Source organism: Gymnoscopelus braueri (assembly GCF_963280865.1).
Source record: "Gymnoscopelus braueri genome assembly, chromosome: 11".
NCBI lineage: Eukaryota > Metazoa > Chordata > Actinopteri > Myctophiformes > Myctophidae > Gymnoscopelus > Gymnoscopelus braueri.
Window position 1 is genome coordinate 32,830,501 of NC_137613.1, and position 19,233 is coordinate 32,849,733.

Sequence of the window (19,233 nt, forward strand, 5' to 3'; positions counted from 1 at the left end):
TGAAGTTATAATGAGTTTTAGGAAGGGGGCGTGTCTGATCAAATGAATATCAAATGTCTATATATTGAATCTATCAACTTAAAAAAAAATACATTCACAAAAGCCTGAGTAGATGTTAAAAGGATCCCAAACATGTTTGAAAGGGAAATATCCCTTTAATGAGAAAGGGGTTAACACTTAACCAGAGCCTGCTATGCACACTAGGCCTGTTTTCTTCAGCGTTATTATGGATCCTGTTGAAGTTAGGCTGCATTGGTTTATGTGAAAGCACCCAATACATGCTTTTATGTCAGACACACACACACGGATGCACTGTACTGTAACTCTTACAATATCCAATGCTTCAAAGCCCAGCAAGAGATAACGTAGCCTCAAGGATTCAGTGTGTACTGTGTGGCTTAAGGGCAGTTTGTTGTGGCTGTAAACAACCCTTCCTCTAAGATACGTGACAGGGCCTACTTCTAGGCTCTGGGGGTCCTCTGAGCGAGAGCTGTGTGCCAGTGTTATATTGAATATGCCACGCCAGACTGGGCTGCTAAATTGAGTTTCCTGTCAGCTCTACTGCTGAAAGCCCTCTGCAACACCACAAACAACCCAGAACACACACAGTCACGCACACACACAAACTGTTGTTTAATTGAATACATAGGACCAGAATGGAAACAAGACTAGACCCCAGGATCTTTTGTGTTATCCTTTTAGCCTAAATGTCTTACTGTACCAACATGCTGTTTACATTTCTGTCTAATATATTATTCAATCAATCAATCAATCAATCAATCAATCAATCAATCAATCAATCAATCAATCAATCAATCAATCAATCAATCAATCAATCAATCAATCAATCAAACAAACGCTCTCTTTTCTCTGCCAGGCAGACAGATTCCACCCCTATGTGTGTGTGTGTGTGTGTGTGTCTGTGTGTGTGTGTGTGTGTCTCTGTGTGTGTGTGTGTGTGTGTGTGTGTGTGTGTGTGTGTGTGTGTGTGTGTGTGTGTGTGTGCGTGCGTGCGTGCGTGCGTGCGTGCGTGCGTGCGTGCGTGCGTGCGTGTGTGTGTGCCTCCACACCTAATATCGGACATTGCTGGACTGGTCGGCGTCAAACTTTGTTTGTACACTCCTAGTAGGCCAATGGAATCAGCCTCATGGACAAACAGGGTTTCGATATTCCATAAAGGTTGCCTGTAATTGGCTTCACACATTTGTGGAAGTGGCCTATGTCTTGCAAAACATTGCATCATAAAAGCAACATCCAAACAACCCCAAATTGGAATCACATGTTGAAGGGTCTCTGTATAGCTCACCACCAAAAGCGCTTTCATTTCTGCCCACAAACATGAAAGACCACCATCTGTCAAACAAACTCTATCTCCTCCTCATCTTCCTTGTGTCCTGATGGCTGCCCCCCACGACTGACAAAGGCCTGGGTAAGCAACCCAGCCTGGCGGAGATTTGCGCTCTAAGGAGTGTCCTTTTCTAGTTAGTGTGAATTAATTCACTTGAAGCTTAAACTTAAAAGTTTGTTTTTATTTGTTTATTGAGGGTTTCAGTGGTTAAATAATGTCTGAAAATACACATTAAAATGGATCCAACATACACAGAGTTTATACGACATACGGTGCAACTTTTCACTTTTGAATACTTCATTGTTTTGTTTAAAGTAAGTACTTGACCAGGAGTGTCTATACTCTGACTCAAGTACTGTGGTTGAGTACTTTGTCCACACCTGAATAGCAATATTATGCAAGGCACCACCTCTAACACTGCACACAGACACACAAACACAAGGGGATGACTAGGCTTAAAATAGCAGACCAGGATGTTGGAGTTGATAAGATTTGTATCTGTATCTGGTTGTGTTTGAGGAATGTTGCAGAGGAGACCAATTTATGAGTCTACATTTGCCATGAGGCAGAATCCATGTATCTCCATATTTCATCTTACTATCTTTTCTCATAGATTAATGCCCTATTTTATACTTCAACATACTGTGTAACAGTGTCACGGAAATGTAGCACTTTTTGAAACATTTTGCCCTAAATAGGGATGCCGTGTTTAAAGTGTTTAAGTCTGTCCGTGTGTTTTAGAAATATTTAATGAATGAAAAGTATTACCAAGAGCTTGTAACTAAATAATAACTACATTGGATCCACTGGAATACAGGCTCTTTTATTCCCATTTCCTGAAAAGTAATGGTTTTGCACATACAAGGTTTCCACCCGACAGCAGCAAACCTTTTGATGAAAAAGTGTGTGTATGGGTAAAGTGTGTGTATGGGTAAAGTGTGTGTATGGGTACGTGTAAGTCTGAGCATAGACTCTGTTGTAGCCAATGTTGCGACACACGATTGTTTCCATATCCACATAACAATCTATAACAATAATATTGTTATGGATCACGTTGTGTGCCCCCATTCCCTCATTCAGGCACACTTTCCTACTTGACATAACAAAGCAAAAACTTTGACCAGCTTCTAAATTTAAACTTTGGGCAGGAAGTGGGTCCATATCTCTTTCCTGTTCCGCTATTGTTTTCCCCCAGGGATTGGTCGGTGGGGATTGTTCACCCTGACAATGGGGCTCTTGCAGTGGGCATTGTTGCATTGTTTCTGGTTGGCTCCCCTGTGTCTTGCTGACCTGAAGTCATGGCCACCCCATCAAAGTCCTGTGATTGATGAGAGAAATCGACCTTCTGTGTGGCAGCTGTCAATCAGAGGCACTGGTGGACAGTTACTAAGTACATTTACTCAAGTGCTGTCATCAGGCGCAAACAAATCAGTCAGCTCCATATACAGTATGAGCGCAAAAGGGGGCATGTCCAATTTGCCCATATATGAGCATATGATGACATCAGGGATCTCCATATATGGGCACAAAAGGGGGCATGCCCTTTTGGGCATATACTGATGACATCAGGGATCTCCATATATGGGCACAAAAGGGGGCATGCCCTTTTGGGCATATACTGATGACATCAGGGATCTCCATATATGGGTATAAGGGACAAGGACTGACAGATACAGAGATCTCCATATACATGGCATATCAGTCGGATCTGTGACGTAGATGTGTGGGCCGCATAGTGGCCCCAAACTCTAGTTTTTGGAAAATGTCAGAAAACATTATAATTTTCTTTTTGGAAAATGTCAAAACAAGTACTCCTATACTTTAACTTGTACAAACCTGACTGTGCAACTTTCACATGTAGTGGAGTAATATACCAGGACTCAGAGTATCAATACTTTGACTCATAAGCACTGGGGTTGAGTCCTCACACAGTCACACACACACACACAAACACAAACACACACACACACACACACACACACACACTACTTTGTCCTCCACTGATTAGAGGCTTGATGCCATTTATGGTAGACAGAGAGTGTATGAGGGTGTGTGTGTGTGCGTGCGTGCGTGCGTGCGTGCGTGCGTGCGTGCGTGCGTGCGTGCGTGCGTGCGTGCGTGCGTGCGTGCGTGCGTCTGTCTGTGTGTGTGTGTGTGTGTGTGTGTGTGTGTGTGTGCGTGCGTGTGCGTGTCCGTGTGCGTGTGCGTGTGCGTGCGTGTGCGTGTGCGTGTGCGTGTGCGTGTGCGTGCGTGCGTGTGTGTGTGTCTGTGTGTGTGTGACCTTTTGGCCAGGGGAGATTTTATTAGGCTTATGGTCTTCAGGCAGGGCTATAACGTGCTGATCATAGCTGTCACATAAAAGCATTTTCCCGTTGGCTTCCTCGACAGTGCATGCGGATGTTTAGGCTATTTCTATAGTATGTGCACACATTTTCAATAGTAGGGGCGGGCGTGTGTGTGTGTGTGTGTTTCTTCGGGATGCAGTACCCTTCCAGGCGCAGGCAGGCGGCTCCATTGTTCCTGGAGGCTGAAGGAACACCGTCTCCGGCCTCTCCACTCAGGATGTTAGATAGGACCGCCTGTGAAACAACAGCCAGCATCACCCGGCCAGTCCCATTATCCTCCATCATCCGAGGAGAACAATGGAGCGTCTCCCCAAATCCTCCCCTTTCCCATGGACCTTGCAGGCTTGGTTCCCACAGCACTGTCCTGTCCCAGACAGCCAGGCCTTTGTTAACAGAGGGCAGAGCTGTCCTTTGATTGTTCCCGGGAGGGGAACCAGGGATGACTTTGGCCCATACACTCCATACACCTCTCATACACCTAGACACACCGCCCTCGTTCACTGTAGCCAGGTAAACAATGGGACATTTAAGAATAATTATCTTGTGTGGACCACACAAGAGGTGTGGTGGATATCCTCTGTCTGTTTTATTCTTTCTCTCTCATACAAGCACACATGCTGTATGTTTGTAATCTTTCCTTCCTTACCACGGTCCTCTGAAACAGACTCATATATTCTCGCTGTGGCTCTGCATGTCTACGTAGCTCTCTGCACTAACTTCAAATGGAAACTTTCCTCAGCTTGAAATAATTACCACTCTTAACTTGCATGAGCCAGGTTACCGGAGTGGAGCGGACTGTTCCACTGATAGCAAATCTTAGGGTTAGGGACGGGGTGGCGGGGCGGGGGTGGGGGCGTTCGAGGGTGCTGATGGCTGCTGATAGCAGAGTTTATGCACTGTGGCCAGTGCAAATCTGGGATTCATAAGCTCTACTATTGCACTGGCTTGGCGGGGCTGTATAGCGTGACTTCTCCTGGCACACTGGAAATGTTACCATCCATTGAGCTCGGTCCTGAGGCACTGGAGAGATGGACCTTTCTGTTTCCTCATTCATCTCAGGAAGCGCCACGGGACTGGAGTAAAAGTGTGAATGCGATAATTGTTTGATGTTGCCCTTTGTGTATTTGTTTGTGTATGACCACGTGTGTTTAATTTAATGGCCCTCATAAAATGTTCTCATTCTGTGGCAATGACTATAACCACCCTGCTGCTATAATGCCAGCTTATCCTGACTGCATCACCAGTGTCTTTCTTATAGTAGCCTACTTTCCCCCGGTCATTTCTTAACCACATAAACTGTAGCGTCTCTATTATGGAGTCAACATTCTGTGAAAATAGAGCTACAAGCTATGCACTGTGAGCTTGTAGATGAGACATTTAGATGAGACATTTAGTGTAGAGAAAAAACAGGAGGGGGGAGTATAATGGGAATCCGCTCAACTATGCCATTTAAGTGATTAAAATACTCATACAATAGTACAATAGTATTGTCAACTGTTTAGACCTCTGGCAATTTGCTGGCTCAAAGCACAACATTACTCTGAAATGTAAACCCATTAAATCAGACTTTGTTTTCATTTAGATGCACACTGTATTTAATATCAGAAACCTGAGGCATCTTTGTTGTCATGCAGGAGTGCACATCCTTCAGTTAACAGCTTGGCAGGTGTACTAAAGGCTGAGATTTTCATATTCACTGTGTTAACAGACCATCATTTGTTGTTGAGCTGGAAAAACAGTCTGTTATGAGCAGAATCACTTTAAAGTGTGATCAAATTGAAAGTATACTGTGAGTAGGTGTTTAACCCCCATTAGCAGAGCAGAGGCAGTTGCCTATACAATATGTTGTCTGCCATTGTCCCTAGAAAATAATTTCCGATTTGGACAAGATGAGTCAACAATTCCTTCCCCCTTTGGTTCTGCAACTAGCAGCCCTATTGTCTTTTATGAAAGTCTAGAACTGAAATGTTGTTTAATTTAGATGTATTACTTGTAACACCAATATGTCAGACAGATGATTGCACTTTTAGGCTTTACTATTAACTGCCAATAGAGATAACTATTCCAAACTCCATTGAAACCTCATCCACAGTCATGTCCCCTCCCGCTCCCTCAGGTCTGGTGACGCCAACCTCCTGGTGGTCCCCAAGACCAAGCACCGAACCCGGGGCGATAGGGCTTTTCTGTTGCTGCCCCATCCCTGTGGAATGCACTCCCCAACACTATCAAAGAAGCCCCCACCCCCTAATCCTTCAAAACCGCTCTCATCCACCTCTTCAATATTGCTTTCCCCGGCTGACTGCACACTCCCCTGTCTACTGTTCCACTGTTTTCATTGATTTTACTCTCAGATATATCTTTTTTATTGTGTTTTCCTAATAAAGTTGATTATTTTTTTGTTGTTTTCTACTCCCCACATGTAAAGCGTCTTTGGATACTTAGAAAAGCTCTATATCAATCCAAGATATTATTATTATTATTATTATTATTATTATTATTATTATTATTATTATTATTATTATAAAAAGCATTCAGTAAGATAACAGGATCATCCTATTATACATATCCCAAAACAAACTAGTAAGGCTACTTCTTGGCCTCAAACACCGAACCCATCTAACCCCTGATCACTTTGCTAGGATTGGATGGCTTAGGGTTGAGGACAGAGTACAGCAACTTACAATGGGCCTGGTCTACAAGATACGCCACAACATTGGGATCCCACGATCACACCAGAGGCAGCTCCACGAATCATGTTCAACCCAGATTTGGCTCAACAAAGGGAATGAACTCGTTCTCATGCTATTCAACAAAAATGTGGAATGCCCTACCAAAAGGAGTAAAGGAGTGTAAAACCCTACTCACTTTCAAAACTGCCCTAAAGAAACACCTTTAACCTCATAAAGCTTTATATGTTTTTGTGGTGGTTATCATGTACAATAGGGTGGGAAACATCTGTGAATATTATACTCATTCAAATCCCACTATCCCCTAGCTTCTATAGAATATCATATGCCTGGTGGTTGCACATGCATGTCAGGGTCTTGAGCACAATGACTGTTTGCAGAAATGTGTATGGGAAGGCTGGGTGGTTTGACTTTGGCTCTGCCCCGCTTCCATTCAAGCAACTGGTGTGGCACGCTCCAGTGATGGCGAGGGGACAGATGCGAGTCTCTAGCCTTTTTTTTTTACATAGTCTGTTTTATACTTTTTGAAATAGGCCTATATAACTTTAATTTTGAAATAATTCCGTTTAATTTTCAAAAGGAATTCAAAGGTTGTGATCGTGCTAAAACCTTGCCCAAATTAGGAGCCATATGTCATAGATACGTCATAGATGATGTTACAGGCTGGTCCGAGATCTACATTGGAGAGGTACACAAAAGTAAAATACTTTGGTTTCGTTTCCTCAGCCCTGTAGCAGCAATAATAATAACGATAACAAAGAAATAAAGAATAGCAACAATAGTAAGAAAAATGAAATATAATATATTGTTGATATATAAGTGTCATGTGCGTGGTATCCATCTATGATACATGACAGTAGAGGTCATATACTGTCATAGACTGATCTCCAAGCACTCTGATAAGAGGTACCGAGTGTTTAAATATTGAGGTAGGTGTGTGGGGAAGGGCTATGTACACTTGTTTGTGTGTAGCTGCATTTAAGTTCCTCGACGCACTGGCAGACAGGCAGATGCGGGGTTAGCTTTCTTCCTGGCCTGCTCATTCATAAGCCTGATTTTCCAGAGGGAGTAGCTATTTTGCAGCCAACTTCCAGTGGCCTTGTGGCTTTCTCTTTAAGGCTAAGGACCTACGTGTTCTTTGCCCCTAGTTGCTCTCCTCTCTCAGTTCCAGATGAACCACTTCAGGTGGTAGCCCATTGCTCCAACCTCTAGGGCCACAGGGATTCTCAAGTTCAGGGTGTAGGTTCATAGCAACACAAAGATTTTGTTGATCTGATGTGCATTTAAGTAATCATCTCATAACATTAGATCAAAACAACAAATATTAAATGTGTGTGCAACATTGTTAGAAGACAGGTAAAAGGATGCGATGTCAAGTGGATGGAGTAGGTAGCATGGAGACAGAAAGGAAGGAATGTCGCCTCTGACAACTGAAGTAGAGAGAATAACCGGTAAAGGCGGATGCCTCACAGAGAAACTCAGTCTATCGTCCCTGTCAACCTTTCTTCATCGTATATCTGGTGTGCCGCATCTTCCTTTTTGTCCTGAGAGGCAAGACCATACATGACTCCTGTAGCAAAGGCAAAGGCGTTCCCCATCACCGTTGTAATAGAGAAACTTAGGAACATGGGAAACAATGCCATTCCGCAGTAGAAGAAAGCTTTCTTCCAAGGTTTGAGTTTGTCTGCACGTGCTGCTACTGCATCAGAAAACACCATGAACGGACAGCAGAATGGGGCTTCACAAAAGAACAGCACAAAGGCATTTAACAACATCCATACTCCAGCACAAATGTTTAAGGGGTTTACAGTAAAACAGTTAAACACTCCCGAAAGGGCACACAATATTCCTCCGGTTACCCCTACAAGTCTGCAGAGCCATCGGTATGACCATGACATGCCATCCTCCTCCTCGATGGAAACAGCTTTAGAAAACTCAGCAAATGTGTTGATTGTGTTGATGTTCATTGTGGCTGCAACCTAGCTTATAATGAAGGCAAAAAACGATGTTCCTCAGACTGGATTATAGCTCTCAATGCTTTATTAACCAAGGCAAATAGACTTAAATAGGCAGTGAGACAATGACATCACACTGACATCACTGCCAGCTTTTTAAGTAGGTCATAAGTAGATCATAATTCAAGGATGTTGGTTAGGTTTAATCCACAATAATAATAATAATGCTATAATAATAATATTATAATAATACTACGATAATATAATACAAGTATAAGGATAAAATAGAAAAATATAGAAGAAATCTCATACCAACAAACAAGAGGCAGTAGAAAAGGCTTTCGCATCATACAGGTATGTTGGATAGGTCGCCATAGTTACGCGATACTAGGTCAGACCATGTCACTGAATGCCTGGTACTCCATGGAGCTAACTGACATACCTAAGTCCGACATCATGGGCTCCGTCTTTGGGCATATTGGAATAAAAGTCTATGGAAGAGGAGAGCTTCTTGTAATAGCTGTAATCTTAACGAAAAAGAGGGTGCTCTTTGGTAGAGGTTATGAGAAACCATAAGGACAAACTAAAGTGAAAAGATAAAATAAAAAAAATTACACTGCAGGGAGTTAATTCCCTGAAGGCTAGACATTGAAATGCATCAGTATATTTTAATCACGTTCTATGTATGGAACTTTCCAGTGAAATAAAGGCACATTTGAAGCCGAGTGTCTCATTTTCACTCATTCCTTTAAGATACCATAGGCGGTTGTTGATCTGGAAACACAATGTGCTGTCAGCGCAAGTGACTGGAATAAAATATTGAAAGCATAATGTATAATGAGGTGTTTAACCCCCATTAGCAGAAGCAGTCGCCTCTATGCCGTCTTCCCTAGTAAATCATTTCCCGTTTGGACCTGTATGAGCTGAGTCATCACTTCCTTCCCACTTTGATGTGAAGTACTGCAACAAGCAATCCTATTGTTTTTCATGGAAGTCTAGATAATTTATTGGACGCAAAAAAGTTTTTATTACTTTGTGTGCCAGTGTGGGTCATAGGAGGTGACTGTGATAGCATAGGAAAAAGGAAATGTCAGACTTTCCATATAACAATTCTTTATTGTGCAATTCAACACAGTAGCTACTGTTCAATGTCATTATGGCATGCACTGTGTTGACATGCTGGTCCGTTCTCAGGTAAATATTCATACTATACTATACGTAATGAAAACCATACCAGGAAAGGTACAAATGCCAATATGTCAGACAGACGATTGGACTTGTGGTCTTTAAATGCCAATAAAGATAAACACATGACTCTTCCAAACTCTCAATTTTATCACAGCCCATTATGGAGAAATCAAATAAGGCAGGATTCAGTGAGATACAAGGAATCTTTCCTTCGTGGCGTGCTCATCTATTATATTCACACACAAAGACCCATTATTATCTTTAAGATAATAAGATTCAAAGCCATATGTTTTCTCACATTAATTTATTCCTATGCTTTATTTGATAAACAGTAATATTTAAAATGATCCCCTTTTTATCTGGACGATGACATTGAAATAAGTGAGTGACTATACAATTACAAATATGTCTTACAAACAGCACTGACAGACTCCTTCATGTCAGAGTAAGCTGGAGACAAACAGACCTCATCCCAACATGCCATCAAGTCACAGTTTGAAGGCCTTGGAAGTTGGAAAATCAGGCTCATAAAGCTTTGTATATGCTATGTGCTTATAGGTATTGATCGATACAATAGGGTGGAAAAGATCTGTGAATCCTTATCTTATTACAAGATCACCACTCATTCAAATGGCCTACACATTCAATTTTCCACCATTCCCTCGCTTCCAGATATTATGCCTGATGGCTGCACATGCACGCCGGTGTCTTGGGTGCACAATGACTGTTTGCAGCAATGTGTATGGAAATGCTGGGTGCTTTGGCTCTGTCCCTCTTCCGTTCAAGCATTAGGTGTGTCGCTCCAGTGATGTAGAGGGGATAGAAGCGAGTCTCTCACCCCAGGAAGGGTTAGCTTTTTTCAGGTCGGTTCCTGTTCAGAGCAGCTCTAGGAGTGAACTCCAGTTTCTCTTTAAGGCTAACGAACTGCGTGCTGTCTGCCCCTGCTTGTTCCTGCAGCTTCCTCTCCTCCCTCTGTTCCAGGATACTCTTCTCCTCTCGTGGTTTAGGGGTCCCCCTGATGAACCACTCCAGGTGGTAGCCCACTGCTCCAACCACAAGGGCCACAGGAAAGGTGACATAGGGGGCGTAGGTCCGCATGGACATCCATACTATAGGCCACATGGCTGCACACTGCCTTGGCCGGGGCTAGCCTACCAGGTGCACAGCTGGGGAAATAAGAATAAAAACAAAATATTGTTTCAAAGCTGATAGGTGGGTGTTCCGATATAGCAACACCGTAACAGTATTATGCCTGCTTTAAATGTTAGTCTTCAATGGGCATTCTGGGCAACTCTTGGTTCTTCCTTTTATGGCGCAGTGGTTTAAGCTACAGTGACGTCACCCTAGTACATACAAACTATGTGGATTTGGCTACTTTTTTGTGGCTCTGAAGCTTGAAAAACATATGTTTGCACTTTGTGGAAATCCCGTCTTAAATGTTGAAGCTGCAGCTCCCTGCACTACGATAGTTGTCTCCGCCGGAGAAGGAGAGTATGTTTTCGCTTCGTCCCGCTGTGTGTGTCCCCCCCCCTAGCCAAGCTAACATTGGTCAAGCTCCACGTGACACGTGACAATATGTTGACACCAATGCTTTTGATTGGCTAGAGGGACGCATGACGAAATAAAATCCTATAAATAGGTGTGTCACTTCAAAAAACCATTTATGTTTTTGAAGTGAGGTAAGACAGGATCAATCAGTCTTGATTGGAACAGTACCTTCCAGTACAAATCACCCGTCCGTGCGTGTGTGTCCCTCTGAGAACACCTAACATTGGTCAGTTTCACGTGACATCACAATATGTAATATAAATATATAAATAGCTTAGACAGGAGAGGCTGAGATCACACAATGCAACTAACTCCCATTACTTACCCTATCTTCTGGTTAAAGATAGGGTAAGTGATTTCATTTGATTAAAATAGCACGGGTCTGCTGGCGGAGACTTGTGCTCCGAGGAGCACATTTTCTAGTTAACCATAGTTTTGCACTACTGGCACATACAAAATGTATCTGTAGAAACTATCATCGGCTGACTCGTTAACCAGATCCGAAAGCCGTTATGCGAAGTAGGGAAACTGATATGTGACACTTTAGGCTGTGGGAATCAACTATTGCTGGATTTTCTTCGATGCTTATCTCTCTATGAGTAGTTAATCTCTCTCTGAGTTGCTGCTGGAACTGTTCTCAACAGTATACTGTTGGCTGTGGCCCTAATGTCCCTACGGTTTAGGAATCTCCCTTTCTAGAGAGCCTATGCTGTCAGACGTCGTAGGTCGATTGTCTCCATTTATGGGGATTTATGGGGATCTCCATATACAGGTAGCAGTGTTGAATTTGTGAGGCGGATGCCTCACAAATTCAACACTGCTACCTGTGTTGTTTGCACCTCTAAGACAATGTGTGTCTCAAAGAATTCCAAATTAGCCTGAGGAAGTAGTGGTCCTTGTATTGACATTCATTCCTGGTAATCCATATATTCAATTTTGTAATTATTTCTACTTTTCCACTACCTATAACATGCACTTAAGCTCCTTGAAAAAAACATTCTGAAATCTCCAATTATGCACCAGCAATGGGGCATCATCTGACTTAGCCTACTGTAACTTATCCTTAACTTATCCTGGCTGTAACATGTTTAGAAAAGTCCAGCGGCGAGCCTGATGTTTGAAAACAAACTGTCTAGACTCTAGAGTCAGCCTCCTTGCCTCAAACCTCATCACACGCTGTTAAAAGACACCCGATCGAGGTCTAATGACTGTGGCACTTAGCCATGGTCGTCTGTCACGACCGTCATGGATGAACTTCAGCCTGGTGTTTGCACGTTCTCCCTTTTTGGTCCGTACATCTACATAAACGTTCAGATTTCAAATATTAAGTGTTTACCCCATGACCACGGATGTTACAATGATGTACGGCCCCTCAGAAGTACCTGCATCTTCCGTATTGTTTAATAAAAAGCATTTTAATCCGATCGGTGAACATTTTCTCATAGCGTTATAGCGTATCGAGTGCAGTACACCTCCCAACCAATAGGGTCGCGTAGTTGAAAGCATATGGAGAAAATACGAAGAAATGGCCACCGATCGGATTAAAATGCTTTTTATTGAACAATACGGAAGATACGGGTACTTCTGAGGGCCCGTACATAATTGTAACATCCGTGGCCATGCGGTAAGCACTTTATATTTGAAATCTGAACGTTTATGTAGATGGGCTGTAAATGGAGAAAGTGCAAACACTTGACGTTCATCCATGACTGTCATATCTATGACAGTCATGAGATGTGGCACTGTAATGGAAAGTACTTGTCTCGGAGAGATTTTTTAATATTCATTCCATACCTTAAGACTTTAAGGGCGTTGGTCTTTCTTTGGTAGGAAGGAAAGGTTGCTTATTTGTGTGTCTAAATGATTTCACAACTAATGTAAACCGACTAGCGGTATAAGCTAGCCCATGTTAGCTAAACATGAGGGAGGACTGCAGAGAGACATCAACAAGCTGTTGATAACGTTACTCGCATAATAATAACGTCAATGAAAAACACTGTTCAGACTGCATGGTGATAATAATTCCTAAACTATGACGTTAACCATTATTCTGTGTTGTATTAATGACGTCTGAATGACATTCACTCACCTTTAACTTTAAACACGTTGATTGTACAACAGATTCAACCAGTGTTGCCAGATACAGCGAGAGAAATAAGCAACCAGCCAGGTGTATGAAAAGGTCACATGAGCACTTTAAGCCTACGTCAATTTGAAAATAGCAGAGTGAACTGAAAATTGTGGAATATTTTCAAATCCACACACATCTTGTATGGGGGTCTCTGGCACAACATATTTTCAGAAGGGGGGGACAAATAGGCTTACATATTAATTTTGGGGGTTTCCTTGACATAAAAATGTTTAAGAACCTCTGGTTTAAACAACATTAGGAAGCATGCCGAAAATACTTCACTACACTTTAGAAACAAGCCCAAAAAACCGCAACCCACAACCACCAATATTTACAAGCGACTTTACAGAAAAACAAGCCCAAAGTCGCTTATAATAGGCAGACTTGGCAACGGGCACCGTTTAGCATAGGCAAGCTTCCGCGTGTGTCACAGAAGGGGGCGTTCGGTAGGCCAATCAGAGTCAGGTGGGGGCGGGTCTTTTTGTAACCCAGCTCTTAACCCTTTAAAAGGCAGCAGCTGCGCAGTATGTAGTTAGTTAGTTGGAACTTGGCAAACTCCACACTCTGGGTTTGTGCAATAATAAATCGTCTTTTACTGCAGTTTAAACAGGTTCCTAGAGACTTTGGAATTATATGCTTTTGGTATTATTTTATCATTATTACCATTATGATATACTGCTCTGTGACTTTGGAATTATAAGCTTTTGGCTGTCTTGGAGTATTTGTGTTATATGTTATGCTTTCAGTGCCATTAAAATATGAAACACAGACATTTCATTTGTAGTTTTGGTATGTGATGGAACGGAAGTACAAATCATCTGTCTTGGTTTGCACACATAGACCGGATCTGCAATGCCTTTTTTTGCCTCTTCTTTCTTTGTTCTCATTCGTCGCTGAACTGTCAATCTGTCAAAATGAATTAATGTCATTCGCTGTGGGAGGAGTAGGCGTCTAAAAGTGACCAACCACTGGTCTCAGATGTAGAGAGGAGAGAAACAAAGTTTGTTCTTCAAGTAAGGAGGAGGCAGAGGGGGGTCAAGTCAGCTTGATTTACAGACAGGTGCTTTGGTTTGCGTTAAGAAGTCTGAAGATGGCGTCTCAAAATACAAAATATAAAACCCATTTTACATCAGAGTATTCAAAAAGTTTACCGTGTCTAAATCCTGTAAAAGAAACAATGACATGTTTGCCCGTTCTGACATCTCAAATTGCTCACGGGGGCCTTATGACTAGCCTGGTAAACCCTCCCTCCGGAAATCTCAATTCTATTTGATTCACTCCTGAAATGAAATGGAATTGAGATTTCCGGAGGGAGGGTTTACCAGGCTACCTTATGACTGCAAAAGGCACGTCCTGGTGAGTAAATCAAAATGTGTCGTGCATTCTCATGTTAAGCTAGCAGCATTGTTGATGAAGCTCAGCTAAAACACTTATGCCCTCTTTGTAGCTTTGATTGATTGAATACTTAATAAAAAGTTTGCCAAAGAAAGTACAGCAGCTGGTGCAGCTGTTGCCAATTTATTATCCACATCAATTTGTTTGATGAGAGAGATCAAAGCTAAAACACGCCTGGAGAATGCATTCAACCATAGCCTCGTGAAATTAGAAGATCTACAAGCTCAGGTGTGTGAGCTTGTAGATCTGCTCATGGCTATAATAGCTACACTAATGCCCAAATAAACACCAGGTTGAAAGAGTTTAAAGTGTGTCTGTATAGATGGATGAAGATCTGTTTATGTGCTTGTAGATTTGCTAGTTTAAGATTACTGATTCAGTGTATTGATCAAATAAGAGATGGAGTGCTACTTGGGAGAGAGATAAAATATATTTATGTGCTTGTAGAGTTATATTGATCAAATAAAGATGCTTAGATTGTTTAATGCAAATGTTTTTTATTCTGTACTGAGGTTTGTTTCAAATGTAAAGTACAATAAAATAAAAGTATTATTATAAAAAAGCATTATTATTATTATTATGTGATTAATCCAAACTAGGTGCTCTTTGGAGAGGGATAAATTGTTGGTCAAATTTAAGTTCCTCCTTTGTGAGACTTTGATTAAGGTAGAGGCTATATAGAAGGTATTTGGGTTATAATATGAATGTTATATGTATTTAACTTGGCCTTTTGTCCTTCTCCTCCCCCACAAGCCCTGCTGTTGTCCCTGAAAAAAGAAAACACAAAAACACATTTGAATCATCTCCAAAACCAAGAAAATTGTGAAATGCAGAAACTAGATAGATAGGTAGATGGGATACTTTATTGGCAGTTTAAAAAAAATCACAATGTCATTCATTAGGAAAACGTGGACTATACACAAAAAAGCCAGCTTGTTTCCATTGTGGTCCAATGGAATTATCGAGAACAAACCGCTTGGAAGACAAGGTACCTAAGGAAATGATGCTTCTGTCATAAACACATGCTGGATTCTCCTTCTTAGGCTGTGATGGATGGGATAAGAACCTAGAGACAAGAACACACTGATATTAAAATGTGGTTTGAACCACTTTCAACCGTGTGTCCCTATTTTGGGCTTGTCATTATAGGTGACAACTTTCAGAAGAGCTTGTAGATCGTCTATTTTCGCTATTCTTTGTACGACAAAGTAGACTATTTAGGGCATAAGTGGTTATGACATACAGTAGGAAAGGAAGATGGGTCTCATCAGAAATAATTTCTCAAAGGACAACAGAAAAACAGTTGATGTGATAGTACTGTAACATGGCCTCTAACAATCTTTTCAGATGTGATGTTTGACATTGAAATTCAGTTGTATTGTTCCATTTGCAGGATGCTGTGTCGCCCCCCTCGACATCAAAGGAGAGACGTGTCCAAGCCAATAGAGGACCCGGAGAAAAAGAAGAAATGGGCTATACCTGTAGATATCACCTCCCCCTGCCCTGACTTCCATAAACGCATTCCTAATCCAGCATTCAAGGTAAACAACTGAACTGATAACTTAGGTTTGTACAGTCAAATGAATTACAGGTGTGTGTGTGTGTGTGTGTGTGTGTGTGTGTGTGTGTGTGTGTGTGTGTGTGTGTGTGTGTGTGTGTGTGTGTGTGTGTGTGTGTGTGTGTGAGAGAGTGACAAGGTTGCATTTCCTCATTATAGTCTTTAGATTTATTGCTTTGATACTTTTGGTCCTGTGAGAGAAGAGTCAAATAAACTGTGGCCATATCTACATTTTGCCAATGCGTGTCCGTGGGAGGCATCAAGCATCAACACAAAAAGCTGCTCCAAATGCATGTCAGAATATTTCCCAATCCACAATTATTAATAAATGACTACAGCCATTTTCACCTATAGACATTCAATTGCATTATTCAGTTAAATAGCTCAAGTTCTGTTTAGACATTTTTTAGACATGTTCAAAACCAAGTAAGAGCTGGGCGCAGTTCATGACAAATGACATACAGTACTGGTTGACAAATAAGTAAATTTTTCATGCAAGGTTAAATAATGTAAGCTCTGGAATTTGACTAAAGGTGATTGGAAAAAACATTCTCACTGCTGAAATCCCCATTTTGAAATGACTGTGAGTCAATCAACCTGATAGTCAACCTGATAGTCTGCCAGTCAATCAACCTGATAGTCAACCTGATAGTCTGCCTGGTTGCTAAAGCCTGAAGTATATGATTTCAAACAACAAGCCTGTGCACAGTTTGGTGGGGAAAAAAGGAAGTACGTTTCATTCATCTTTAAACGCAGAAAAGACTGTTAAACAATGTAGTGATTTATCTTCATTCAGAACACATTGGCATGATGTATGTTTGTACAGATGTTATTGGAAGGCCGTCTAGATTGTCTCTGTTGTCAGGTCCATGCTTTACAACGGCTCAGAGGTCATCAGAGACTTGGAGTGGGTAATCTTTGATGAGGTTCACTACATCAACGATGCAGAGGTAAGGGACGACCATTTGATTCAGTCAGTTGAAAAGTCACTATTAATAATTATTCATTCACTGTCCTGGCTAGACTGTGTGTTCAGACTCGGAGCATAACATTTATCAGGACTTCAGACTGTTACACTGGACCGCAACACCCAGGAACTCTTCTGCTACATTGTTATTAAAGCTCCAATCTGGGATTTATTTTAATTAACAAATGGTTCTTTTATCCATCTGTATGGTGGACAAAAGTAACACAGTCAAACTAGCTTATGAAGATCCTTAGGGGATTGACACGTTGATTTGATAAACATAATGGTTTCAAGCTTAACAACAAACTGAACCTTCTTGATATGTCCAGTGTTTTGTGTTATGCTGAATAAACATCTTGGCAATAATGTAACTGTGGTTTAATGTTGTCTTCTCAGAGAGGTGTGGTCTGGGAGGTCTGGAAGGAAGTTCTGATCATGCTTCCTGAACACGTTGGCATCATTCTCCTCAGTGCCACCGTGCCCATCGCTGTGGAGTTCAGTGAGTGGATTGGGTACGCACCTGAATCTGAGCCCAGCTGCATCCCAAATTATAACAGGCTGTTGAGTTCAGCTGTTAGGTAGCTGTCAGTAGTCATTTTGGTTTATTAAAGTTTCAGGCATTGCTGAATTGGAACGTGGTTGCACTTTATTTTAATGACGTAACGCGCACGTCGCTTAACGCCGACACTACAGGTCACACAATAGACAATTGATATGCATCTAGGCTCATTCCTATGTTAATTCACCTGGTGTGAGTCGGGAGCCTTTGTAAACTTTGTTGAGGTGTGAATTTAAAGTTTTTTTAAATCTATGCATGTGCCTGCGCGTGCTCCTGTTCAAATAGGTTCTTGCACAGCGTGCAAGGTCGTCCCATGAGCAATGCAACCCTGTTTCAGGGTAACAGCTGTGACTCTGTCTCCCTACAGCAATTCTTATCAAAGGTGCAGTTCATATATGGAACACTAGATGGCAGATGTGAACAAATCACCAGGGTGAGATGAGTGACTGACTTACAAGAAAATGTGTTCCAATCTACCAAAATGTGTGTGGTGTTACGGACCTGGCCTAGGGGGACCAGGGAACATAGCAAAAAGACAGGGGAGACGCAGTTTAACAAGAAATTGGTGTTTATTAAATAATCAAAAGTAAATAACAGATCATGAATAAACAGATGAGGTGTGGAAATCAGTAAAGTCAGTAGTGTAATGCGTGTATGCATTAATTGTGTAGTGTGAGTGTTGCATGTGTGAACATAAATGTGGAATAAGGAGGTGCAGGTTGGGTGTGGTACAAAAGGCAAATTAACTGAAGGGGAGAGAGGACAGGGGAGACAGGCTTTTATAGGGGTGTGGGAACCCGGGCCCATGTGCACGCCAATTAGTTAATTCCCCAAGTCCTATTGGAACCAATGAGAAAGAGAAATTAAAACAAAGCAATTACACAAACCATAACCATATAACCGTAGAGTGAAATATAACCTACCATCTATCATACTATACAGGGAACCGTCACAGTGGCGAGTCAGACATAGGTTTGAATGATGTTGCTAATAAACTACCAGGTTAAAGGGATACTTCACTTTCAAACATGTTTGGGGTTAATTTTAACGTCTACTTGGGCTTTTGTGACCACCCCAGACAGTTTTTAAGTTGCTTGATTCAATATTAGATTAATTGAAAACACCCGTCCTTGGTTTTGGTGACTGATATTGTCCAGTCCTTCTAATGCTTGAGTAGACAGTATTTTTTCAATAACTTTTTAATTTATTTTATTTTTATTTATTTTCCCAAAGAAATTGAAAAACATGGTATCCTCACGCATTAGAAGGTCAATATCAGTCACCAGAACCTATGACAACAAAAATTTGGAATGCCCTACCTAAAGGAGTGTAAAACCCTACTCACTTTCAAAAGAACCCTTAAAAAACACTTTCAGGAGGCTGCAATTCCAAACTGGCCACTCTCAAAGTCTTAACCTAAGGTTAGGTTTAGGCATAGTTTTACTGAAGTTAGGGTTAAGGTTAGGTTTAGGCATAGTTTTACTGAGGTTAGGGTTAAGGTTAGGTTTAGGGATAGTTTTACTGAGGTCAGGGTTACTGTTAAGGTTAGGTT

At 41.6% G+C, this 19,233-nt stretch overlaps 1 protein-coding gene and 1 long non-coding RNA gene across 3 annotated transcripts; one reads left to right on the forward strand and one right to left on the reverse strand.

The window, feature by feature from the left end:
* Positions 1–9,431: 9,431 nt before the first annotated feature.
* On the reverse strand, positions 9,432–13,212 carry smim12 (small integral membrane protein 12). Of its 2 annotated transcripts, none has more exons than XM_080442254.1 (2): positions 13,161–13,212; positions 9,432–10,689 (listed from the first exon to the last, which is right to left on the reverse strand). In XM_080442254.1, exon 2 carries the CDS (start codon positions 10,643–10,645, stop codon positions 10,373–10,375), a length of 273 nt encoding a protein of 90 aa, XP_080298380.1. In that variant the 5' UTR covers positions 10,646–10,689; positions 13,161–13,212; the 3' UTR covers positions 9,432–10,372. The 2 variants fall into 2 exon arrangements, with proteins under 2 accessions (XP_080298380.1, XP_080298381.1); XM_080442255.1 differs by lacking the exon at positions 13,161–13,212 and adding an exon at positions 12,866–13,113.
* A 2,808-nt stretch (positions 13,213–16,020) lies between these two features.
* On the forward strand, positions 16,021–17,635 carry LOC308094666. The gene is made up of 3 exons (XR_013933976.1): positions 16,021–16,138; positions 17,021–17,105; positions 17,519–17,635. It is a non-coding gene; the product is annotated as an uncharacterized lncRNA (long non-coding RNA).
* The last annotated feature ends 1,598 nt before the right edge of the window (positions 17,636–19,233 follow it).